The sequence below is a fragment of the Malania oleifera genome, chromosome 7 (genome assembly GCF_029873635.1).
Source record: "Malania oleifera isolate guangnan ecotype guangnan chromosome 7, ASM2987363v1, whole genome shotgun sequence".
In the NCBI taxonomy this organism is placed as follows: Eukaryota; Viridiplantae; Streptophyta; class Magnoliopsida; order Santalales; family Ximeniaceae; genus Malania; species Malania oleifera.
Window position 1 is genome coordinate 37,757,661 of NC_080423.1, and position 23,068 is coordinate 37,780,728.

Genomic DNA, 23,068 nt, shown 5'->3' on the forward strand with positions numbered 1-23,068 from the left:
TACCGTGTTCATGTTTATAGGCCTTTATAAGAATAGAAATGCAGCACACTATCCATAATGTATTAAATGATTAAATCTCCTTGATGGATGACAATTATCTCTTGATCTTGATTATAGCGTGAATTTCCTTGGGCCATTCAGAACTGTCAATTCGATCATCTTTCATGATTAAGTACTTATTGGATGACACTCACACTGAACATTGCAAGAAAGCTGTCTTGAGAAGCAGCAACACTGGGAAACACTGGCTAGTAAAGATGAACAGCCCACGTCTGGAAGATGGTTGGCCGAAGTTTGCCAGAGACCATGACTTGCACGTGGACGATTTCTTGTGTTTAGGCATGAAGGGAACTTGGTGTTTTATATTATGGTCTTTGACCCAACTGCCTGCGAGAGGAAATACCCACCGTCTGATCATTATCATGTGAAATTAGGAGATGATGATCAAAGCCAAGATTAGGATCAAAGTTTCAAACTAGGCCCTGTAAAGAATGAATGTTTATTAAATGAATATTTGATCTTCATCCCTATCTGAAAATGCATGCATAAGAACATATATAGGGGAATTGAGCTCCATTCTTAGAGAAAGAGCATAAAGGACTCGTATGCATCATGTTTCGCTTGAATATTGAGGCTCTTTTGGTAACCCTAAACATCATATCCTGTTCTTAAAACTCTATAAATAGATATGTTCTCATGTTTATGAGCATTATATCATGCCTTAATATCTATTTTTTGATGCATTTGTGTTCCATAGGATGATTATACTGGTTGCATGTCAGAAATGAATTAGTCTATATCCAGTATAGTTGTTCAAAAGATTCATAAATGATTGCTTATACTACTTGGCATGCTTAATGAAATTAATCTTTGGTTAGTATAAGCAGTTTATTTCATTTAAGATGGTATTCAAATCTAAAAGGGGAGATTTAATAAAATTCTATTCCTTATGCTCACTCTACTTTTAGATTAGACTTATAGCTTGCTATGGCATATGCGGTTCAAAGCATAATGACTTGTTTGCTCGCAGTGAATTTTAAATAAAAATCAATTGCTCATAGCCATATGATCTTTGTTTTAAATTCTCTGATATCTTTGGGATCTATGTGGTTGATTTTTATGGTCATTATAATTTGAAATGTTCTTAAATGCTCTCCAGAAAAATGAAGCTTGCTTGCTCTTTGTGTTAAAGTTTATTTTTCAGTAAGCATAAGCCCCAGTACATTTTGATAATATCAAAGGGGAAAATATTTTTTTTATAAAATGAAATTTGTTTTGTGGCAAGAAATGTTTTTAATGTAAAAATCTTATCTCTTGCTTAAAAGCTTTCATGACATGTGAAATTTGAAATGTTGTAATATTCATATTGTTGTCATGAAACTCAAATTTTTTTTTTTTGGCCTTTATTGTACATATGATTTTTTAAAAAAGGGCATTGCATAGTTGAAATACATACCAACTAGTTAGACTAAAGTCATGCTTAAACCGACATTTAGCCATCATAAGCTGTATGTTTTGAGCTCTAATCTTTTACAGGTCTTATGTTATATTTGAACGGCAATGGTTCGTGGATATTTTTGGTCTGACCATGTTCAACATGTGATTTCAATCTCAAATAGCCAGTCTTACTGTTGTTGGTGTGCAAATTGCCAAAGTCCTTCAAAATCAGCAATAAGACCGCTTGTTATGCCCAACTTTTATATCAAAAAGGGGGAGTCTTCTTTTAAAGCTAAGATTTTCTTTATGCTCAAATCATTTTACGCTTAGCGTAGCACTTTTGCTGATGCCAAAAGGGGGAGGAATGTTTAAGCAAAATGTTGCAAATTCTTTTATACTCCCGGTGTTTTTTAAAGTTTAAATAGGATAAGTGTCTGAGCCTTAATGCTACATGTATGTGCCTTAATGCTAAAACTAAATGCATGACACTTAAAATATGTCTTCCTTCTTGATATGCTTAAGTTTATTTTTTAAATTATGCATATTGTAAGGAGGGGCCTTCTTAGGCTGAACCCATTTTGCTCGTGTGTGTTTGTCATCATCAAAAAATGGGAGATTGTTGACTTTTTGAGTCTGATCCTTATTTTGATAATGACGGAACACAAGTAATTTATGTGTGTATTTAGTGCTTGAGCAAGTTTACAATTCAGTATACATAGCGTAAAGGAGAAATGGAAGTCAGGAGGGACTTAAAAGCCTATACAATTTGACGTATTCCATGGAAAAGTGAAGAGCAAAAGAAGTGAAGACATTGTTTTTATTTGTAATGCATTTAGTGCTTCATTTGTAATATTGCATGTCTTGCATGATATGATGTTAAGCTCAATAGTCGACCATAGACTGATCTTAGGGGACTAACGTTTTCATGAAAAACCTTTTACATAAAATTGCTAAACTCATATAAAGGTTTTAAGATGTTTTCGAAAATATATCAGTGCCAAAATTCAAACTCTATAAAGACCCCAGTCGTTCGGACCTTTCATGCATTATTATGCAGCCCAATCGACTGGCCATTCATTTAGGCCAATCTTGTAAAGCCCCGGCTGACCGGCCCATTTAATGCATATGAACCCTAGTTGGCTAGTTATTCACTTTGGCTAGTTTTGTAAGCCCCAGCCGACCGGCCTATATTTTGCCTTCTGAACCCCAATCGACCAGAGCCTTCAATTCCCAGTCGACCGAATCTTCGTGCTGGCATGCTGTTTCTCGAGGATTTGAAAATCGCCGAAGACCAGTCGATCGGAGCCATTGCCAATCGACCAGACCTCTCGGGTTTGTCAATTTTTGAAGCCAAAAACAGTCAAAAAATTTAAGAGTATTATTATTTTAATCCCCCAATGGCTAGTTGATGGTTAGAATTTTAAAATCTCTACAAATACCAGCCCAAAGCTCTTAAATTGGTTTTTGATTTCATTGATTTATATTCTTTCATTTATTGGGCATTTATTTTCAAAATCAAAGCTTTCTTCTACTCTTCATTTGCAAAAATATTTTTGAAGAGCATAAATTCTAGTTTCTCCCACACTTTCTTTTGAAAAACTTTTTTGTGGAGAAATCATTCATTTGAAATCTTTGAGCATTCTTTTTTTAATACAGATATCTTAAACTCAAAGATCACTTACTCTCACACTTCATTGCAAAAATATTTTTGAGAGCATATTCATATTTCTCCATCTCTCTTTTGAAAAATATTTTAGGAGAAAATCTTAGGGTTATAACAAGTAAGCTTTGAGCATATATAATTTATATATACTTGCTTGAGAAGCTGCTTGTTCTTGAGATTTCAAAGATCAAATTTCTCCTATACACTTTGTTTTGAAAAATATTTTGGAGAAATTTGTAAGGGAATCTTGGAAAAGGCTTGAACTTATATTCAAGTTCATATATCTAGCTTGAAAGTCATTTATTCTATTTTGTGTTAATCTCAAAGATCAAACTCTCCTATATACGCTTCATCATTGAAAATTGTTTGTGGAGAAAATCATTGAGTAAATCAAGAGTGCTTTGAGCAATATATTCATTTATATATTTTTGTTTGAAATGCCTCTTGTATTTTGATTTTACCAAAGGTCAATCTTGGAGGAAAAACAATTTCCAAACTCTCAGTCTTTACTTGAAAAAAATATTTTAAGAGAAACTCTTTAACTCTATTGAGTTTCATCTTACATATCATTTGAGAGTGCATATTGGATTTTATATTGTACATCTCTGCTTATTGAAGAAGCATTTTCTATTGTACACAAATTGTTTTCATATCATTTGTATCCCTGCAGTTCGGATAGTGAACCATGCTTCAGGCGTGGGGTATCGCCTGAGGAGGAAGTGTTCTATCCTGTAAGGAGCGATTGTAATGGTTCGACTCCGTCAGGTTAAGGGAGCTAGGGGGACTCCACCCTATAAGGAGCTGTAAACGGCTTTCTGTTCCACCGGGTTAAGTGAGCAGGGTAGTGGAATCCTCAAGCGGGTTGGCTTGAGGCGAGGACGTAAGCGAGTACAGCCGAACCTCGTAAAAATATTGTGTTTGCCCTCTTTCTCCCTTCTCTATTTACAACATGTACATGTTAATATTTAATTCATTGTGATTGTTATATTTGCTTTAAATATTTGCATGCTTAAATATATGTGGTATTTGAGATTGTTTAGAAAGACCCTAGGTTTGTGTAATACTGGCTGTGGTTCTAAAAATAGGACACACTTGATCTAGGAATCTTTTAAAACCCCCACCTTTTAGGAATACACCATTCCTTACAATATCCACCCACCATCACCGCTCAACCCCAGCCTCTGCTGCTAATGACTGAAGACAACCACCGCCCACTGCCACCAACAACCCACCCCTACTGACTGCCACCAGTGAATACCACCACCGCCACCATCAACTTTGAATGCTGGCCATTCAAAAATTAGAAGAAAAAAAGTCATTTATTCCTAAATTCTCCAAATACATTCTTTTTTAGTGAAAAAAAAATATTCAAATTTAATTATCCATAATCATTTTTGAATACAAAATATGCACAACACAACTAATGATTTTCATTTTTTTTTTTTTTAAAAGAACAGAAATTTGGATACATGTTCTTTAATCCTCAATCTATTAGGGCCCTGTTTATTTTTTTCGTGTTGCATCGAGCTTTTCAATGGCTGGTGTTTGGTATGTACGTCACATGCTATTTCATTACCCATATTTTTCAGCTAAGAAAACTTTCACGCATATTAGCCAGAAATATAAATAAAAAATCCCTTATGATTATCATTTCAGGATTCGAAGGCTGGACCATGTATGCTAAAATCCAATGTTTTGTGTGGTTTAATATTTGGTCTATTCGCATTCTCATTCGATGATAAGATTCTAAGATCAACTTGGTTGTGCAATGCCATTGTTGTTATGAGCAGAACATTTCCTTAATATTGTTGCTGTTCCTGGTAGAATAATTAATTCAGATTGCAAATTTCAGAAACTTGAGACTTGGAGTAATACTATATGAAATGGTTGCAGGAAGGCACTCTTAAGGAGGGCTGAAATGAAGAGTGGAAGGTGTTCGTGCTATTTTTTAGGGCCCTGCATTTTCCTTCTTGTCTTCCACAATGGCCATCTGGTTTTCCGTCTTGAGTTGCTGATGTGCCATATCATAGGTTGCATGGAGACCAAAAAAGATGTAGTAGACCAGCATTATCATGGTGCAGAAACCGAACCTGATAAAAGCCTCAGAACCCAAGGATCCCATGAGAAAGAGATTTGTTGCAATTGATAAGGATGGAAACCAGGGGACAAGTGGAACCCCCCAAACCTTTGGTGTCCTCTGCTGCGGCAAAAGGACTGATATCCCCATGGTTCCCAAGGCCCAGAGGGGAATGGTGATGGCATAACCAACCCAACCATTGGGGTTCAATCCCCAGAATGCTGAAGTCCCCATGGAGGAGGCAATGATGATCAGCAAGAAAATTATTAGCTTCAAGAGGTTAATTCGAGGAGTGATTCCCCTTGCATAGTATCTCCTCACAAGAAGTGCGACTGCCATCATCATGAAAATGAAGAGTGTGCTAATCGATAACAAGCTTGCTAAGACATCCAAGCTTGAAAAGAAAGCAATGCATGCACTCAAAATGGTTATGAAGAGTGTAGCATTTATAGGGGTTCCTGTTTTGGGATGCACGAGCGCAAACCACGGCGGGATCATGTGAGCTCGTGCTATGTGAGTAATATATCGGGCTTGCCCAAGTGCTCCTACCAGAAGGACAGTGGTCATCCCCTTAAGGGCGCCAAGTGCTACAAGGTACTTTCCCCATTTCATTCCTATACTCTGAAATGCAACAGAATAGGCTGCATTTGGATCTATTTCTGTATATTTCTGCATCATACTCAGTGAAAGTGCCATCAAGCAGTATATCACTGTGATGATCGACATGGATCCGAGCAATCCTAGTGGTATATCTCTTGATGGGTTTCTTGTTTCTTCAGCCATGGTTGCAATATTATCAAATCCCCCATAGGCAAAGTAAACAATAGCAGCTGCTTGGAATACCCCTTTAGCACCATAAGGCAAAAATGGAGTTATATTGGAAGTGTTGGCATGATCAAATCCTGCAATTATCACAAACAAAATTACCACTGTATTGACTGCAGATGCAATCCAATTAAAATATGAAGTTTTCCTTGTGCTCATCATTGCAAGTGTTGCAGCAATTGCTAGAACTACTACGGCAATTGGGTCCAAGAGATTGAACCCATCTCTGAGATTTGTGTGGAATCGTAATGAGTTGGGGTGTCGGTCCAAGAGAGTTGTGAAGTAAGAAGTCCAAGCTCTGGCGACTGCTGCGCTCCCAACGATGCTTTCAAGAAGTATGTTTCCTGCTGCTATGAATGCTGCAAAGTCTCCCAATTCTACTCTCAGGTAAGCAAATGATCCACCAGCTACTGGGATTTCTACTGCAAATTCTGTGTAGCAGAAAACTGAGAGCATTGCGGAAATGCCTGATGCAACGTAGGACAAGACGATGGCAGGTCCAGCATGTTCATGTGCTTCTTGACCAGTGAGCACAAATATACCAGCCCCTATAACCGAGCCAAATCCAAACCAGATGAGATCCCACCAACTGAGGCAGCGCTTCATGTTGTTCTCACTTTGTTTCCGGAGTTCGTTAAGCTCATTGGCATCATCAGATCGGCTCACAAGACGGTCCTTGAATCGGAAACATGTTTGTGACAACGCTGATCGATAAGTGCCCCAGTCTTGGAAGGATTCTTCTGGTAAGAAATCTTGTTTGCTCCATCTCCAATAGCCTCTTTGTTGGGTTTGGATCTCATCCGGCAGGTCTCCCATTGCAGCCATTGATGAATTTGAGTACAGCTAGCTGATGGGTAGTCAAGAATAGTACTGTAATGTTGTTAGCTCCACTGCGTGAATAACTGACTTCTTATTGCTCTGGGATGCAGAATTAAATTTGTTGGGGATACGACTTTTCCTTGCTCTTTAGAAAAAAAAAAAAAGAGTAATTAACAATAATATTTATGGTCCATTGTGCATTCTAGATTTTTGCAATCTATGCATGTGCTGCATTAATGGAATTTGGAGGGGTGCATGCATGTTGGGAATCGTAAAATTTTAATAAATATTAATTCACTTATTTATTCATTGATTGAAATTTTTATTTTAAACTCAAATTTATAAAAGCAAAGGGTTATTTTTAGAACAACCAAAAAATGCAAATAAAAAACTATCTCATACCATTATATGAAAATGGGTCATCATAATAATGGATGGGGACATTTATGGGAGGGGTGCATGCGTGTGGGGAAATGGATATGTGATTGATTATTATGGAAGATGCATAAAAAGAATTCTTTTCAGTTTGATGTCTTGCAGAAGTTTTGGGACTTCAGATGATCCAATTATTTGTTCCATTGTTTGGTTAGTAATAGTGGTTTGCATTTGATTTTCCATTTCTCTATTTGTGCAGTACATTACAAGAAATGAAAAAAAAAAATTGTCTTAGCCAATAGGTCAAAATGACGAAAAGAGTAAGGCATAAATTCAACACATGATTTGAAAATAGCAGTTTAAAGAAACTTATATGGATTAGGAATAGTAATGATGTTTAGACTTTAGAGAGATTGGCATGATTTGAGTGTGTATTTTGATTTGAATTGAGAGTAAATTTTTATATTTTATTGCTTAGAGCTTTACTTACATGAATCAGGAATAGTTAATTAGTAGAAACAATTAACATAATTATTAGAAAAATTAATACACAAATTAATCGCAAGTTATCATATATAATTTTAATTATTATGACACAAAATAAATTATTAATAAAATAAAAAATATATATATTTGAGAATAACATATTATTCGCCATCTATTTTGAATTATCGAACTTAAATTGTCACTAATTCGTCACTTAAACGAGTCGAATATGAATTATAATTTTTTTTATCCGATAATTTACCTAATCCAATTATCCACCCAATCCGCTACTAGGCAACTTGATTTGATAAGGGGGGGATTCATAGAAAAGTTGGGAGGCTGATTTTTGGCGGGGGTCACATCGTTTTGTTGGACTTAGCAGATAACAAGTGGGCCCACGTGAGAAAATTAATAAAAATAATTTTAGATTTTGCACAGGAATCCTGCAAAAAAGGATTCTTGAATTTTTTAATCTTCATGGCCCTCGATGTATTTTTGGTCTTTCCTTTTTTGATTTTTTTATATTAAAATATTAAATAATAGTTGAATGGAAATGCGTGAACAAAATTTGCCGGATCATCCAGCGAATTTTGCATGGTGGACGAGAGAGGCAAAAGCTGATTGGACAAAACTCGTTGGATATGTAACCGATTATTTTGGAGGATGCATGAAATGATTTCTTTTCAGTTTGATGTCTTGTAGAAGTTTTGGGGCTTCGAATTTTTAGTGGATGATCCAATTATTTATTTCATTGTTTGGTCAGTGATAATGGTTGCATTTGATTTGATTTTCTATTTCTCTATTTTTGCAGCTCATTACAAGAAATAGAAAAAAAAAAAAAATGTCTTAGCCAATCACAATAATTGAAGTTGTGTACGATAACTTGCGATTGTATCAACTTTTCTAATAACTATATCAATTGTTTCTACTAATTAACAATTCCCGATTCATGTAAGTGGCATTAAAATATAAGAAATTAATCTCAATTCAAATCAAAATAAACACTCAAACCATGTAAGTTTCTTCAAACAACTATTTTCAAATCATGTGAATCTGGCAACTGAATTTATCTTTCACTCATGTCGTCATCTTCATCTAGATACACAATAAATTATTAATATAATAATAAAATTATATTTGAAAATAACGAATTATCCGTCATTCATTATGAATTAACTGATTCGAATCGTCACCATTCCGTCACTTAAACGAATCGATTATGAATTATAATTATTTTTCATCTAATAATTCACTTAATTAACATACAGCTCTACTCAACTTGATTTGATAATGGGGGATTCGTGCAAAAGTTGGGAGGCTGTTTTTTCTTGTAATGGTAGGCGGGGGGTCACATCTGTTTTGTCGGACTCGGCAGAGAACAACTGGGCCCACGTAGAAAAATTAACAAAAATAATTTTGGATGGGAGTCTTGAATTGGCCCTTCATGAAATTCTGCTCTTCTATTGCTGGGCTTGTCCTTTTTCCATTTTCCATAGCGTGTAGAGGCCCACCATGTAGAAGAAATTAACATGGCCTTTGCAGATGCAGACAAAATGGGGAGAGTAGGTGGCTCACAGTCATTTTCATATTGCGTGTTGGCGACGACTTGGAGTTTTTGCCAATTTTAATTTATTTGAAATTATTTAACGGAAGGAAACTATATTTTTCAAATTAATGCATCACACAAAATAAAATGTTGAATAATATAATATTTATTAAACAAAAGACGCCATACCATTCGACCTTTTTTTTGCTCTGGGCGAGCCTTATCACCGATTGATGCGTGGCGGTTAGCAGCATTGCCTGTCCTCTCGTAGTGATGGGTCTTTCGTCAATTGATGGATCAAACAAAATAGCGACGTCCTGTAATGAGATCTTCACCTTACGATGGAGTAGGTGAAATGTATGTCTTTGGCCTCAATCGCTCGACAAAGATAGTCACCAAATATGTCTGTCAAGCTGGATGTGGCTTATCCGGTATAAGTCATAGAACCCCACTATGCGGATTCAAACAATGATGCATTCACACACGTCAAACAATCTCTCCATAAACTGCATGCCACCCATGTAAACGCAATCTTTATTAACCTTCACCCCTAAGTCTTTGCCTCCGTTTGGAAGCACTTAGAAAAAAAGTGCTCATAAGAAGGGGTGTGCAATTTATTGGTTCGGCTAATTAACCGAATAAAATCCCAACTCATAACCAAACCAAACGAAATGATCGCCTAAACCGAATCATATTCGACTTAACCAAATTTTTAGTTAAATAGATAAATTCGCCTAAACCGAATCATATTCGACTTAACCAAATTCGCCTAAACTGCGTGCCACCCATGTAAACGCAATCTTTGTTAACCTTCACCCCTAAGTCTTAGCCTCCGTTTGGAAGCACTTAGAAAAAAAGTGCTTATAAGAAAGGGTGTGCAATTTATCGGTTCGGCCCATTAACCGAATAAAATCCCAACTCATAACCGAACCAAACGAAATGATCGCCTAAACCGAATTAGTTAATTCAATTAACCAAATTTAAACGAATAAAATAAAAACGAATTATGAAACTGTCCCAGGAGCAAGCAAAGCAACGCGAGGAAGATGATGATGAGAAGAAGAAGGTGAAGTATTATTGAGATTATTATAAGCAGCGGCGGCAGCAGCAACAGCTTCCCTGTACTTGTATTTGAGAATCTTAGCTCTCACGGCATTGAGCTCCATGACTGGATCTGGAACTGGAACTCTGGAAGTGCGAACTCGTGGTCACCGACTTCGTGCGAACTGCAAAGTGGGAAGGCACTGCCGTCTGCTGGTGCGCTGCTACAGCACTGCGCCGCTGCGTGCGAATTTGTGATGCAAACTCGCCTAAGTGCCGAACTGCGAACTTGGGAAGGGAAGACGGAAGAGTGAAAAGGGAAAAGGGAAAAGGGAGAAGAGAAGTGGGAAATGGGAAATTGGGAATGGCCGAATGGGAATGGAACCCCAGCGGCGTAGCCTGAAATTGGAATCATAGATCATATAATTGAATAATTAATATTTAATTATTAGTTAATTAAAAATTTGGATAATTCGGTTAAGTGAATTATATTTTCCCCACAAACGAGCCGAAAAACCAGATACCCAAATTTACTCCATTCTATATTTTCCCCACAAACGAGCTGAAAAACCAGATACCCAAATTTACTCCATTCTGAAATCGAATCAAACCGAACTACAAATTAATCGAATCCAAACTTGGTTGATTAATTCTATTAAAATCGAATTATGCTCACCTCTAACACTTATCACTAAAAATAAGAACTTAAGAAGAAGAAAAAAATAGCATTTGACAACAGGTTGGTGGTTGCAAGCCTTTGACGACCCCATTGTTGTTTGCCAATTGTTGCGTAGCTGCAGGGCTTGAAACTAGAAGAGAAAACTGAATCTTGAAAAAAAAGCCACGTGCAAGGAGATGAAGTGATGATATGCTAGCACAGCAGTAGACAAGGGCATTGAGTAGGAGCTCCGATGACATTCAATCACTCTGGATCAGAGACTTGCAGTATTGGATCAGGGGGTTGTCAGGTTGTGAATTAAATTATCTTTATGGGGGTTCACCAAACTTTTAAGGTTGATGAAAAGGTGATTAACATTGAACATCTAGATAATTTGTCCCTTAGCATCTGAATTTTCAGGAAATTTTTCATGGTATATATATCTTGAAAGTAGACGAATTTCAGTGAATTTTAGGGAAGTTGGGCTTATCTGATTTTGGTTTAGGGCTCAATAAGGATCTTGGAGGAAATACTTTCAGGTCAATCAGGGTGTAATTAGCCTGAAGCTCATGTCGAATGGAAGGGACCATTTTTTGTGCTTGGAGAAATGAAGAGCTTTCTTCCATGCTTTGAAGAAGATTGCTTCTAACAAATATGGGAGTTTGAAGCCAGTTGTTGGTAAGCAAGGATGGAGATGTGCTGATTATGGTTTCGCAAATATTTGGAGAAAGCAATAATGCGGGTGGGAGAGCTATGTTGGGAATCAGCGACTCTTCATAATATGGGCCCTAGGCGAATAATTTAATTAGGGATCCTTAATATTTTGTTTAATTTTTATTTTTATTTAAAATTAATTTCACCAAACACAATGATTTAATTAGGAGTTCTTAATATTTTATTCAATTTTTTTTTATTTAAATTTAATTTCATCAAACAGAATTTCATAAATAATATTAATATTATTATATTAAAAAAAAAATTTGGGGCCCCAAGCAAGCACCTCAGTTGCCTAAATGTTGAGCCGACCCTGTTGGGGATAAATCCTAAAACAACAATCACACATGAAGAAAAATCAAACACATCCACATTGAAACACCGAAAAATTACGTGGTTCGGTCGAATCGACTTACGTCCACGGAGCACACACCACTGCACTATACTAGGAGAAATATTACAAGGAGCCTCATTGCTCAACTCTCTTTGTCTCTCTCTTTCTCTCCCTCTCTTACTGCAACTCTCAACTTTGCACACACTCTCTGCGCACAACACAACTCACTTCACACAACTTACACCTCATAACAACATACACAACACCATATATATAGCCATGGGAAGGTGGAGTGGTTAGCAAGAAATTCAAACATGGTGGCTTAATGTCAGCCATGGTAGGCAAGGTAGATGGAGGGTTGTTGGTCTCCATTTACTGCAAGTCTCCAATTTCAATATATGTTGCGGGAGGGGAGGTGTTGCTACCGACGACTCCACACCTCTAATTTCAACAATCTCCCACTTGGAGACGGAGACAGCATCTCAACCAGTGTATAGGCAAATAATGTGCTCATATTTATCTTCAATCTTGAAGACTAACTGAAGTTGAGTACAACTTCAACTTCTCTGTAGTCACCACCTTCGTCAACATGTCAGCTGGATTTCTGCTACCTTGAATCTTTTCCAGTGCCAGTACTCCATCCTCTAATAGAGATCTGATGAAGTGATAACGCAATTCAATTTGTTTGGTTTTGGAATGAAATGTAGAGTTATTTGTCAGATGTATCGCACTTTGACTGTCGTTGTACAAAATATTCCTCTCCTGCTTTAACCCAAGCTCTGTCAACAAATCCTGAAACCAAATCATCTCTTTTCTGACTTTTGTCACTGCTACATACTTAGCTTCTGTAGTGGATAAGGTAACAATCTTTTGTATCTACGACATCTAACTAACAGTTGTTGTGCCAACAGTGAACACGTATCCGATGGTGCTCCTACGGTGATTAACTTCACCAGCAAAATCGGCATCTACATACCCTTTGACTTTCAAGTCTCCTTTTCTGAAACATAAGCACTTATCAACAGTGCCTCTAAGATACCTGAAGATCCACTTCACTGCTTCCCAGTGAGTCTTCCCTGGATTAGACATGAATCTACTGACTGCTCCCACTGCTTGGCCAATGTCCGGTCTGGTACAAACCATGGCGTACATGAGACTTCCAATGGCTGAGGCGTAAGGTACCTTAGCTATAAAGTCCTTCTCTTCATCTGTCTGGGGAACCTGATCCTTGGAGAGGGGAAAGTGTCTTGCCAAAGTTGTATTTACTATTTTGGTGCTGCTTATCTTAAACCTTTATAAAACATGACTAATGTATTCCGATTGAGATAACTGCAATGTTCCCTATCGCTTATCTCTGGAGATTCGCATCCCAAGTATCTGCTTTGCTAAGCCTAAGTCTTTCATGTCAAACTTCATTGACAATTGCTGCTTCAATTTCCTGATCTATTCTATATGTAGTCCTGTGATCAGCATGTCATCAATATATAACAACAGAATGATATAGCTTGTAACGACCCGAATAAAAATGGTATTTAAATAATAAAAGAAAGGGGAATGGAAACTGGAAACAGAAGGAGGAAGTCAACTTCGTCGACGACATTGCATTTTGGAAAGGGAAAAAAATCCCGAGGAATTCTTAGCTCCTCGTCGACGAATACAGGGGACTCGTCGACGAAGATATAAGAGAATTTGTCGATGAATACAGGGGACTCGTCGACGAAGGTATAAGAGAATTCATTGACGAATACAGGGGACTCATCGACGAAGAAATACCGAGAGGGGATTTGAGCTGACTAAATTTCATCGACGAAGACTGAATTTCGTTGACGAGATTATTGAAGAATTCGTGGACGAATGACGTGGCTCGTCGACGAATTCCCCCGTTCTATAAATATGAAAATCCAGATTTTGACTTCCTAAAGAAGCTAAGTTTTCCCTCTCTCTCTCTCTCTCTCTCTCTCTCTCTCTCTCTCTCTCTCTTCGATTTTGGGCTAAATTTACGCTGGATCGACAGTTTGAAGCCACCACGATGCTCCTGGGGAAGTTCTCTCCAAATCTGCCGGAGCGGATCGTTGGTAAAAGCAAGTAGGAAATCATCCTTGAGTTAAGGTAAGGCTTTTTAAGCCAAATTTGATCTTGCGATAGTTATAGGAAATGATGTACACATGAAAATACTGAAATTTAATACTGGGAGTTTTCATTTTCAGGGCATCGGTCAGGAAATCCTATAGGTGTTAGATTAGATTATTTTGGGGGCTTTCTCAGTAGTCAGGTAAGGGAATAAAGTAAACTAGTATCTTATGAAAAATGTATGTATATTTATAGCACTTGATTTCTGGAAAGAAAGTATGTTTATATATATATATATATATATGATTTATATTTGGGAAATACGGTTAAAATGATGGTATGTTAAATATGTGGAAAATCTGTTCAGTATGGCATAAGTATTAAATGTTATGAGATACTGTTTTCTGGAATTGTGATTACGATACGGATTTTTATGTTAGGAAAACCGGCGTACAGGCTGAGATTTTTATGATGTGATCTGCCGGCGTATGGGCTGAGATTTTTATGATGTGATTTGCCGGTGTACGGGCCGTGCTATGATGTGATTTTCTGGCTTATGGGCCGTGCTATAACGTGATTTTCCAGCGTACGGGTTGTGCTATGATTTTCCGGCGTACGAGCCGAGCTATGATAAAATGTGTAATACTGGCGTACGGGCCGATGATTTTCATGATACACGTATATATGCAAAATGATATGATTAATGTGAAAATAAATGATATGAGATATCTATGTGTCACGATTTTAATATATGTTATATGATATCAGAACCTGGTTGGCTTGGTCTAGGCTAACACTTGCACGGTACCGTTGCTATGTGTCCATGGTCCGCGTGATCATGATATTTGTGTTAACGCCGTTGTACGGAGTGGTGTGAGATTGGATGGTCAATGTGGTTATTAAGAAGTGTGTGTGATCGCCCCTGGTGTATGGACTAGGTCAGGCAGACCCATCGGACTTACCAGACTGTATGTTTGACTTAGCAGTGGTCGGCCAACCATTGTCAGGTCCCACCTTCGGGCCACACAATCCAGTCATGTGGGGGTAATACATGACAACAGCCAGCTAACCTACCAGAACTGTTTTTATGTTATTATTATTATATGAGATGAAATATACTTATGAAAATGCTATATGTTCTGCCATGATTTGATATGTATGTGTTTTTCCTAGATTTGACAAAACAGTTATTGGATATGTTCTGTATGGGATATGTATAACACAATTTACTCATGTTGCCACAAACTAGTATTAGTTTATTTTCCTTATTGAGAAGTGTCTCACCCCTAAATTTTATAAACTTTTCAAAAGCCCCAAATAGGAAAGCGGGAAAAGCCCCGCTGAGCTAGAGTTGTTTACCTACCCTCTGTGAAGGGTAAGTTTTGTAGGGACAATTAGATTTTTGGGGGGGGGGGGGAATGTCCCTAGATATGATTTTTGGGATGTATATACTGAGATACAGTGATTGTAGTAACTCTGGTATATTGTGATATATGGTATTGAGATGTGTATGATTGTTTGTTTTCTACTGCTTAGGTTTCCGTATTGTGGTTTGATATATTGGGTCCAAGTGAATTATGATTTGCTGAGTTGGAATATGAGATATTGATTTTATTATTATTATGTTTTAAAAAAATTGTGGAAAATAAGCAGGTTGTTAAATAGCTATACTGATACCTTTTGAAGTAGCAACAGTGGTCAGCATTACACTTTATAAAATCATTCCTGTGCATAAAGCCGTCAAATTTTTGGTACCATTGTCTGGGAGCTTGTTTGAGACCGTACAAGCTCTTCTTCAACCTGCACACTATATTTTATTTACCTTTCTCTGAGATTCCTTCTGGTTGATGCATGTAAATTTCTTCATCAAGATCACCGTAAAGAAACGCCGTCTTCACATCTAACTGCTCAAGATGTAGGCAATCTAAGGCAACAATGCTCAAGACTAATCTGATGGTTGTCAGCTTCACAACTAGTGCAAAGATGTCGGTGTAGTCAATTCCTTCCTTTTGATCAAAGCCTTTAACTACCAACCGAACATTGTACCTCCTAGAGCCGTCATGCTCCTCTTTGATTCTATACACCCACTTGTTGTGAAGGGTCTTCTTACCTTTGGGCAACTCAGTTAGTTCTCATGTTCTGTTGGAGGTAAGGGACTTCATCTCGTCCTTCTTCGCAAGCTCCCACTTGCTCGTATCTGCCACCTGACATGCTTCATCATAGCATTCGGGTTCTCCTCCATCTGTAAGAAGTAAATAATCTATATACCTTCTATTTGGTACATAAGGCCGAGTAGATCTCCTAAGCTCCAGAGTTGGAGTAGGAGGCGGTGGTGTGATACCCCATGGATGAAAGACTTAAAAAGATTAGATATTACTACTCATATCAACAAGGTGCACCTTTCTTTTCGGGAGCTTTCCCATAAGAACTTCATAGTTAAGCGTGCTTGACTTAGAGCAATCTTGGGATGGGTGACCACCTGGGAAGTTTTCTTAGGAAGTGTGTGAGTGAGGACAAAACACACTGAAAAGGATACATGTTGGTTTGTGGGGCCAGTCATTAGTCTGATAAGACCCGCCCCCTGTTGTCTGGTCTAGGTGGAGGAGGAGAGACACAGTGTTCCTTGACAGACTCAGGTTGGGGCGTTACAAATGGTATCAGAGCCAACACCCAATCGGAAGTGTGATGAGATTCACATCGCCTGAGTTTGGAAATGTGGGTTCGCAATGAGGACGATGCGTTCTATAAGTGGGGGAGAATGTGATACCCCATGGATGAAAGACTTGAAAAGATTAGATGTTACTACCCATATAAACAAGGTGCACATTTCTTATCAGAAGCTTTCCCATAAGAACTCCATAGTTAAGCGTGCTTGACTTGGAGCAATCTTGGGATGGGTGACCACTTGGGAAGTTTTCTCAGGAAGTGTGTGAGTGAGGACAAAACACACTGAAAAGGACACGTGTTGGTTTGTAGGGCCAGTCATTAGTCTGATAAGGCCTGCCCCCTGTTGTCTGGTCCAGGTGGAGAAGGAGAGATGCAGTGCTCCCTGACAGACCCAGGTTGGGGCGTTACAAGTGGTGCGACGATCTGCTCCACCGGTTCCTCCGCCTAAGGATTCTCGGCATTCTGCTGTTATGTCCCAACACATTATGGGATATCATCCCTATCTATATAGGTTGACTTCATCTAAACTGGTTCGATGGATTCTATTGTGTGCCTGTATTTGTACATCACCCTTTCATTGAAAATCACGTCTCTGCTTCTGATCAACTTCTTGCTTTCATCATCCCAAAAGTGATACCCATATTCATCTTCACCGTAACCAACAAAGGTGCATTTTCGGGACTTAGGATCGAGCTTGTTCCTAACATAATCACTGATGTGTACATATGCAATACAACCAAAAAATTTTAAATGTGAAAGTCTCACCTCTTTTCCGCTCCATACCTCTTTTATTATATGGCGGTCCAAGGTACTGATAAACCCCTGTTAAATAAGTACGCTGCTGTGCCGACTGCTTCTGCCCAGAACTGCAATGGTAAGCCTGACTGTATACGCATGCTCCTGGCTCTTTCAGTCAACGTTCGGTTCATCCGCTCTGCTGTGCCATTGTGCTAAGGCGTAGCTGGAATAGTTCTTTCCATCCTAACATCGTGCTCGTAGCATAATTTCTTAAACCTAGTGTCTTCATACTCACCACCGTTGTCTGTTCTCAGTTTCTTGATTCTCAAACCAGTTTCGTTTTCAACCATAGCTTTCCATACCCTGAAAGCATCAAAGACTTCCGACTTATACTTCAAAAAATAAACCCATACCTTCCGAGAGTGATTGTCAATGAACGTGACGAAGTAATTCCTTCCGCCTATGAATGAGACGGGCGTCGGTCCCACACATCTGAGTAGACTAGTTCTAATCTCTCCTTCTTTGGGGCACAAGTGTTTGTCTGAAAACTGACCCTTTTCTGTTTTCCAAATATGCAATCCTCACACATGTCAATCTGCACTGACTGTAGACCACTCAATTTTCCCTTTGAGTGCATCACTCTGAATCCTTTCTCGCTTATGTGACCGAGTCATTGGTGCCAGATGTTGTTGTCGTCGTTTCCTGCAGCAACTGAAATAAACATGGAGGCATTGGAGGTTAGATAAAGTGTTCCGCTTTTCTTACCTCTGGCAATCGTTAGTATACCCTTTGAAACCTTCCATTCATCACCATTGAATGTCATTGTGTATCCCTCATCTGCAAACTGACCAACTGAGATCAAATTCTTTCTTAAGTATGGAATATGTCTGACATCCTTCAGTTTCCATACTGACCCGTTTATATTAATTTTTACAACTCCCTTGCCAATTATGTCTCAAGGTTGATCGTTGTCAAGGTACACCTTACCAAAATTACCTGGTGTGTAATCCTCTAGGCAATCTCTACAGCAAGTGGCATGAAATGAGGCCCCGGAGTCTAAAACCCAAGACTCATCCTTGCTCTCCATAAAGCATATCAACACATATTTTTCTCCTGAGGAAAAGGCGAGATTTGCTTTTGACTTCGCCTCAGATTCCTTTCTCGAACCTTTGTACTAGTTTTTGAAATGCCCAGTCTTTCCACAGTTCCAGCACTCAACATTCTTTGTGCCCTGGGAACCTCTGGGATTTCTGGATATAGACCGCCTGGTCCTGGATCTACCGCAATTTTTAGATCGTCCATGCCCGCTTCCCTTTCCTCGGCTTTCCACATTCAAGGCTGAACTTGAAGTGGAGGCATTGTTCGACTACATTCTAATCTCCTCCGTCAAAATCATGTTGATAACCTCATCATACTTTAGCTTCAATTTTCCTGCAAAGCTACTGATCGCAATGACAATACCTTTCCAACTCTCAGGTAGCTAACTGAGAATCAGTAGGGCACGGATCTCACTGTCAAATGTAATTCCAATCGAGGCGAGTTGATTCGACAGCTCGTTGAAATTATTCACGTGTCTGCTGAAGCTTTCACCTATAGACATGCTCATGGTAAACAATCTTTTCATTAGATGTACCTTATTCGCGGCTCATGGCTGCTCATACATATTAGATAGTGCATCCATAAGGGACTTGGTGGTTGTCAAGTGCTTGATGTTGAAGGCAACAGATTTTGCCAACGTCATCCTGATAGCTCCGAAAGCTTTTTGGTCAAGCAACTCCCACTCGCTCTCCTTCATGGATTCTGGCTTCTCCTTCAGTGGTAAGTGCAACTCCTTACCAAACAAATAGTCCTTGATCTGTATTTTCCAGAAACCAAAGTTCGTGTCGTCAAACATTTCGATATGAGAGCTCTTTTCGTTTGACATCTCAATTCACTGATCTGGAGATGGAATTAGCTCAAACGAATAGCATGGTTGGATCCGAAACGGCCGAAAACCCTACAAATGGCTTAATTCGTTTGAAACACGAACCTGAAATGGTTTCGAAAAATCCGGTCAAACCTGGTCAACTCTAGTCAACTTTAACAGAATATTCCTCTCACTGATGGAATATTCCCTGATGGTATTAGTGACTTCATTTGCTGATGTGGCACGTGGGGGCCCACTACTAACTGGGCACTGTGGGGCCCACCTCCTAGTGGATAAATGTGGGACCCCTTGTGGGGCCCAGGTGCTAAGGTGGTGTGGGCTCGGGCTGACATGGTAGTTGACTCGGCCACTGACGTGGAGTGACACGGCGCTGACGTGGGACAGTAACTCGGTGCCATGTGGCGCTAATTAGACGCTGATGTAGAGTGCTAATTGGGCGTGGGTCTCGCCTGACATGTGCTGACGTGGAAGGGTGACATGGCGCTGACGTCGCTCGTATTCAACCTCCCACTGACTCCCCAGTCGTTCGCCAGCGTGTGGCCGCGCGTGGAGTGATCTGCCGGCGCATGAAGACGCGTGGTAGCACGTGGAGACATCCCTGGACGTTGGCGGCACGTGTAGGCGCATGCAGCGTTGTCTGAAGTTGTTTAGAGCTCTGGTTGACACCGTTTGCTTCGTCTCGACAAGAGGAGTGCGATGGTGGACTCAAAATTAAATTTTGAGCTATTGGACAGAGGCTCAAAATTCGGTAATTTTTCTCCAATCTGACGATTCTACTCCAACCAAGCTCTAATACCAATTATTGGGGATAAATCCTAGAACAACAATCACACACGAAGAAAAATCAAACACATCCACACTGGAACACAGAAAAATTACGTGATTCGATCGAATCGACCTACGTCCACGGAGCACACACCACTGCACTATACTAGGAGAAATATTACAAGGAGCCTCACTGCTCAACTCTCTCTGTCTCTCTCTTTCTCTCTCTCTTGCTGCAACTCTCAGCTTTGCACACACTCTCTGCGCACAACACAACTCACTTCACACAGCTTACACCTCACAACAACATACACAGCACTATATATATAGCCATGGGGAGGTGGAGTGGTTAGCAAGAAATTCAAACATGGTGGCTTAATGTCAGCCATGGTAGGCAAGGTAGATGGAGGGTTGTTGGTCTCCATTTACTGGAGGTCTCCAATTTCAATATATGCTGCGAGAGGGGAGGTGCTGCTGCCGACGACTCCACACCTCTAATTTCAACAAGCTGGTGGTTTTTTAAGGCTCTCGTCGGAGATTTCTTACACCGATGCTCTCAAAGTTCCTCTAAAGAAGGCTACAAACACCGATGCCAAATCATTTGTCCTGTGAAGGTTTTTGCACCTTTTCTTCAAGATTTGGCATGTGGGGATTTTCAAATTTTAATAACATCAAATTGCTTGGCTTGAACAGTAGGGATTTTTTTTGTTTCAGCACCTTCTTCTTCAAGGTTTTATAGGTGGGGTTCTTCAAATTTAAATTTAAATGATGCCAAACTGCTCGCCTTGAATGGTAGGTATTTTTTGGTTTCAACATATTGTCCTTCGAGATTTGGTAGATAGGTTTTTCAAATTTTGTTGTGATATGGATCGAATAATGAAGATGCACAGTGGAAAAAATCACAACAAATAAATAACACACAACCAACAACACAAAGATTTATGTGGTTCGGCAAAGCCTACATCCACGGAAGTAATGACACACAAATTTTACTATGGAAATCATAATGTACACAATACACTTCTCAAAATGATCACTCACTCTTCAATATATGCCCATAATAACATATATAGAAGTTCCTCAGAGGCTTCCCTCTGTTTAGCCAACCACCCAATGTTCAAAAATTCAAAATTCAGAAAAACTGCTCGCAGCACTGGCGCCATTCGTCGACAAGTACAAGACTTCGTCGACAATCCATAGAAGACAATTCATCAACAAGAACAAGCTTTCATCAACGAGTCCAGATCTCTGAAATTTTCCTGCTTTTGGTATTTTCTTGTCGATGATTTAAGAACCTTCGTCGACGACTCGTTGCTATCCAATTGTCGACGAACACAGGGAATTCGTTGACGAGCTCTGCTGTGCTGCCCTTTCATGTTTTTCTCTCTTCGTTCTTTGCTCACAAAAACAAAGTATAAGAGCAACAAATAAAAAATTGAAATTTAAATCATTTTGGTTTAAATTCAAATGCACCACAAGATTTTGGGCATGTTAAGAGAGGAGTAGTGAGTAGATGGGTTGAGAAGAAAAGACACAACTAATCCTAGCAAAGATGCAAATATGAGTAAGATAAGGGAGTTGAGCTAAGTCAATTTGGTTGCTATAGCCCCTTAAAATCAGGAAGGATTGGTTTTTAACTCGGGCTACCGAGCTGTTTAGTTCAAATTGAGCCCCAGGTGACCGAACACACGAGTTTGGCCTACCGAACCTATGGTCGGGCGCATGAATTAACAAAGAAATGTTTTTGACTTTGTTTCGGGCCACCGAACTAAAACTTGGGTGATCGAACTAATTTAAAGACCTTTAATTATTGTGTCTGTTCAAGCGACCGAATCACGGTTCAGCCATCGAATCGCGTCGGGTTAAAATTATTTAACTGTGGTAAATACGGGTTATTTTGGGTTAATTTCATTTAAACATTTTGGAACTTTTATAAGAATTCCCAACATGTCCCAAACGGTTATAATTTTACCCTTGCCTATAAATATAGGTTCATTTGTGAAGATTATGTGAGATTAGCCAAAATAATTAGCAAAAATCATCTCTATCTTAAAATCTCATTTTGCCCAAAATACTCTCAAATATTTATTCCCTTGATACATTTTGAGATTGTGAGAACATATTTTGTGTGATTGTGATTGTTAAGTCTTGCTAAAAACTCTCATTTGCTTGTGTGATTGTGATATTATTTTTGGGGAGTTTGGCATAGGCTTATCCCACAAACTTCAATATTATAAATCTTGTGTTGGGATAAACTAGCAAGCTTAGGATATTTGCATTGTTATTGCAAGTGTCACATAGCTTTGATTTTGTTGTGCAAAATATTTTCTACATGCTAAAATATTTTTCAAACTACTCATGCGCATATTTCATTAAAGGGAATCTTTTGAGTTTGTGTGAATATTTGACTAGCATCTTTGATACTCTGATTGAACATTAAGATTTGATATAAACATGTTTCAAGGATACAGCTTGTTTAGAACACTCTTGAACATTATTGTGATCATATCTTGTTGAATGTTATTTGCACATATATTCACATCACTGAGCTTACATGTAACGACCTGCTTAATTAATTGATTTTTTTTTCCACTGTAATAATTATCATACTCTGATACCAAAACATTATCCTAAGCAGCGAGAAGCATTATCATATAAAAAAAACCTGAACCATTACATACAATACCAGAGTTCTGAAATGTTTTGCAAAATATACAACATAACTGTATCTCCAAAAATTGCCCTCAACCAGTTAGGGTAATACAAAAATGCTCCCAAAAATGATACTCACACTCTGTCAGGGCACTACTAAAGCCCTTCTATTTGCGAGCCTGATCTGCTCGCCTACCTGGATCACCTGAAAAATATATCAACACTGGGATGAGCCAATGCTCAGTAAGAGAAAATATGCTATTACTAGTGTGTG

General features: G+C 38.7%; 2 protein-coding genes across 10 annotated transcripts in view; one reads left to right on the plus strand and one right to left on the minus strand.

Annotated features, from left to right (window-relative positions):
• LOC131160157 (pentatricopeptide repeat-containing protein At4g20090) overlaps positions 1 to 7,025 on the plus strand; it is a 31,853-nt gene extending 24,828 nt beyond the window's left edge. For 3 of the 9 annotated variants that reach the window (XM_058115530.1, XM_058115534.1, XM_058115538.1), the window contains 2 exons: positions 4,994 to 5,771; positions 6,122 to 7,025. The gene's annotated coding sequence lies outside the window, so the exon portion shown is untranslated. Of the gene's footprint in view, positions 1 to 117; positions 710 to 1,536; positions 1,632 to 4,993 lie in introns of those variants that run through there. The other 6 variants (XM_058115531.1, XM_058115529.1, XM_058115537.1 and 3 more) reach the window with 4 other exon arrangements.
• LOC131160158 (cationic amino acid transporter 5-like) lies at positions 4,878 to 6,827 on the minus strand. Its single transcript, XM_058115539.1, has one exon. It carries the CDS (start codon positions 6,825 to 6,827, stop codon positions 5,049 to 5,051), a length of 1,779 nt encoding a protein of 592 aa, XP_057971522.1. The 3' UTR covers positions 4,878 to 5,048.
• Positions 7,026 to 23,068: the final 16,043 nt, after the last annotated feature.

Coding starts and splice junctions, on each gene's coding strand:
- LOC131160158 (XM_058115539.1), bottom strand. CDS start 6,827: ATGGCTGCAATGGGAGACCTGCCGGATGAGATCCAAACCCAACAAAGA.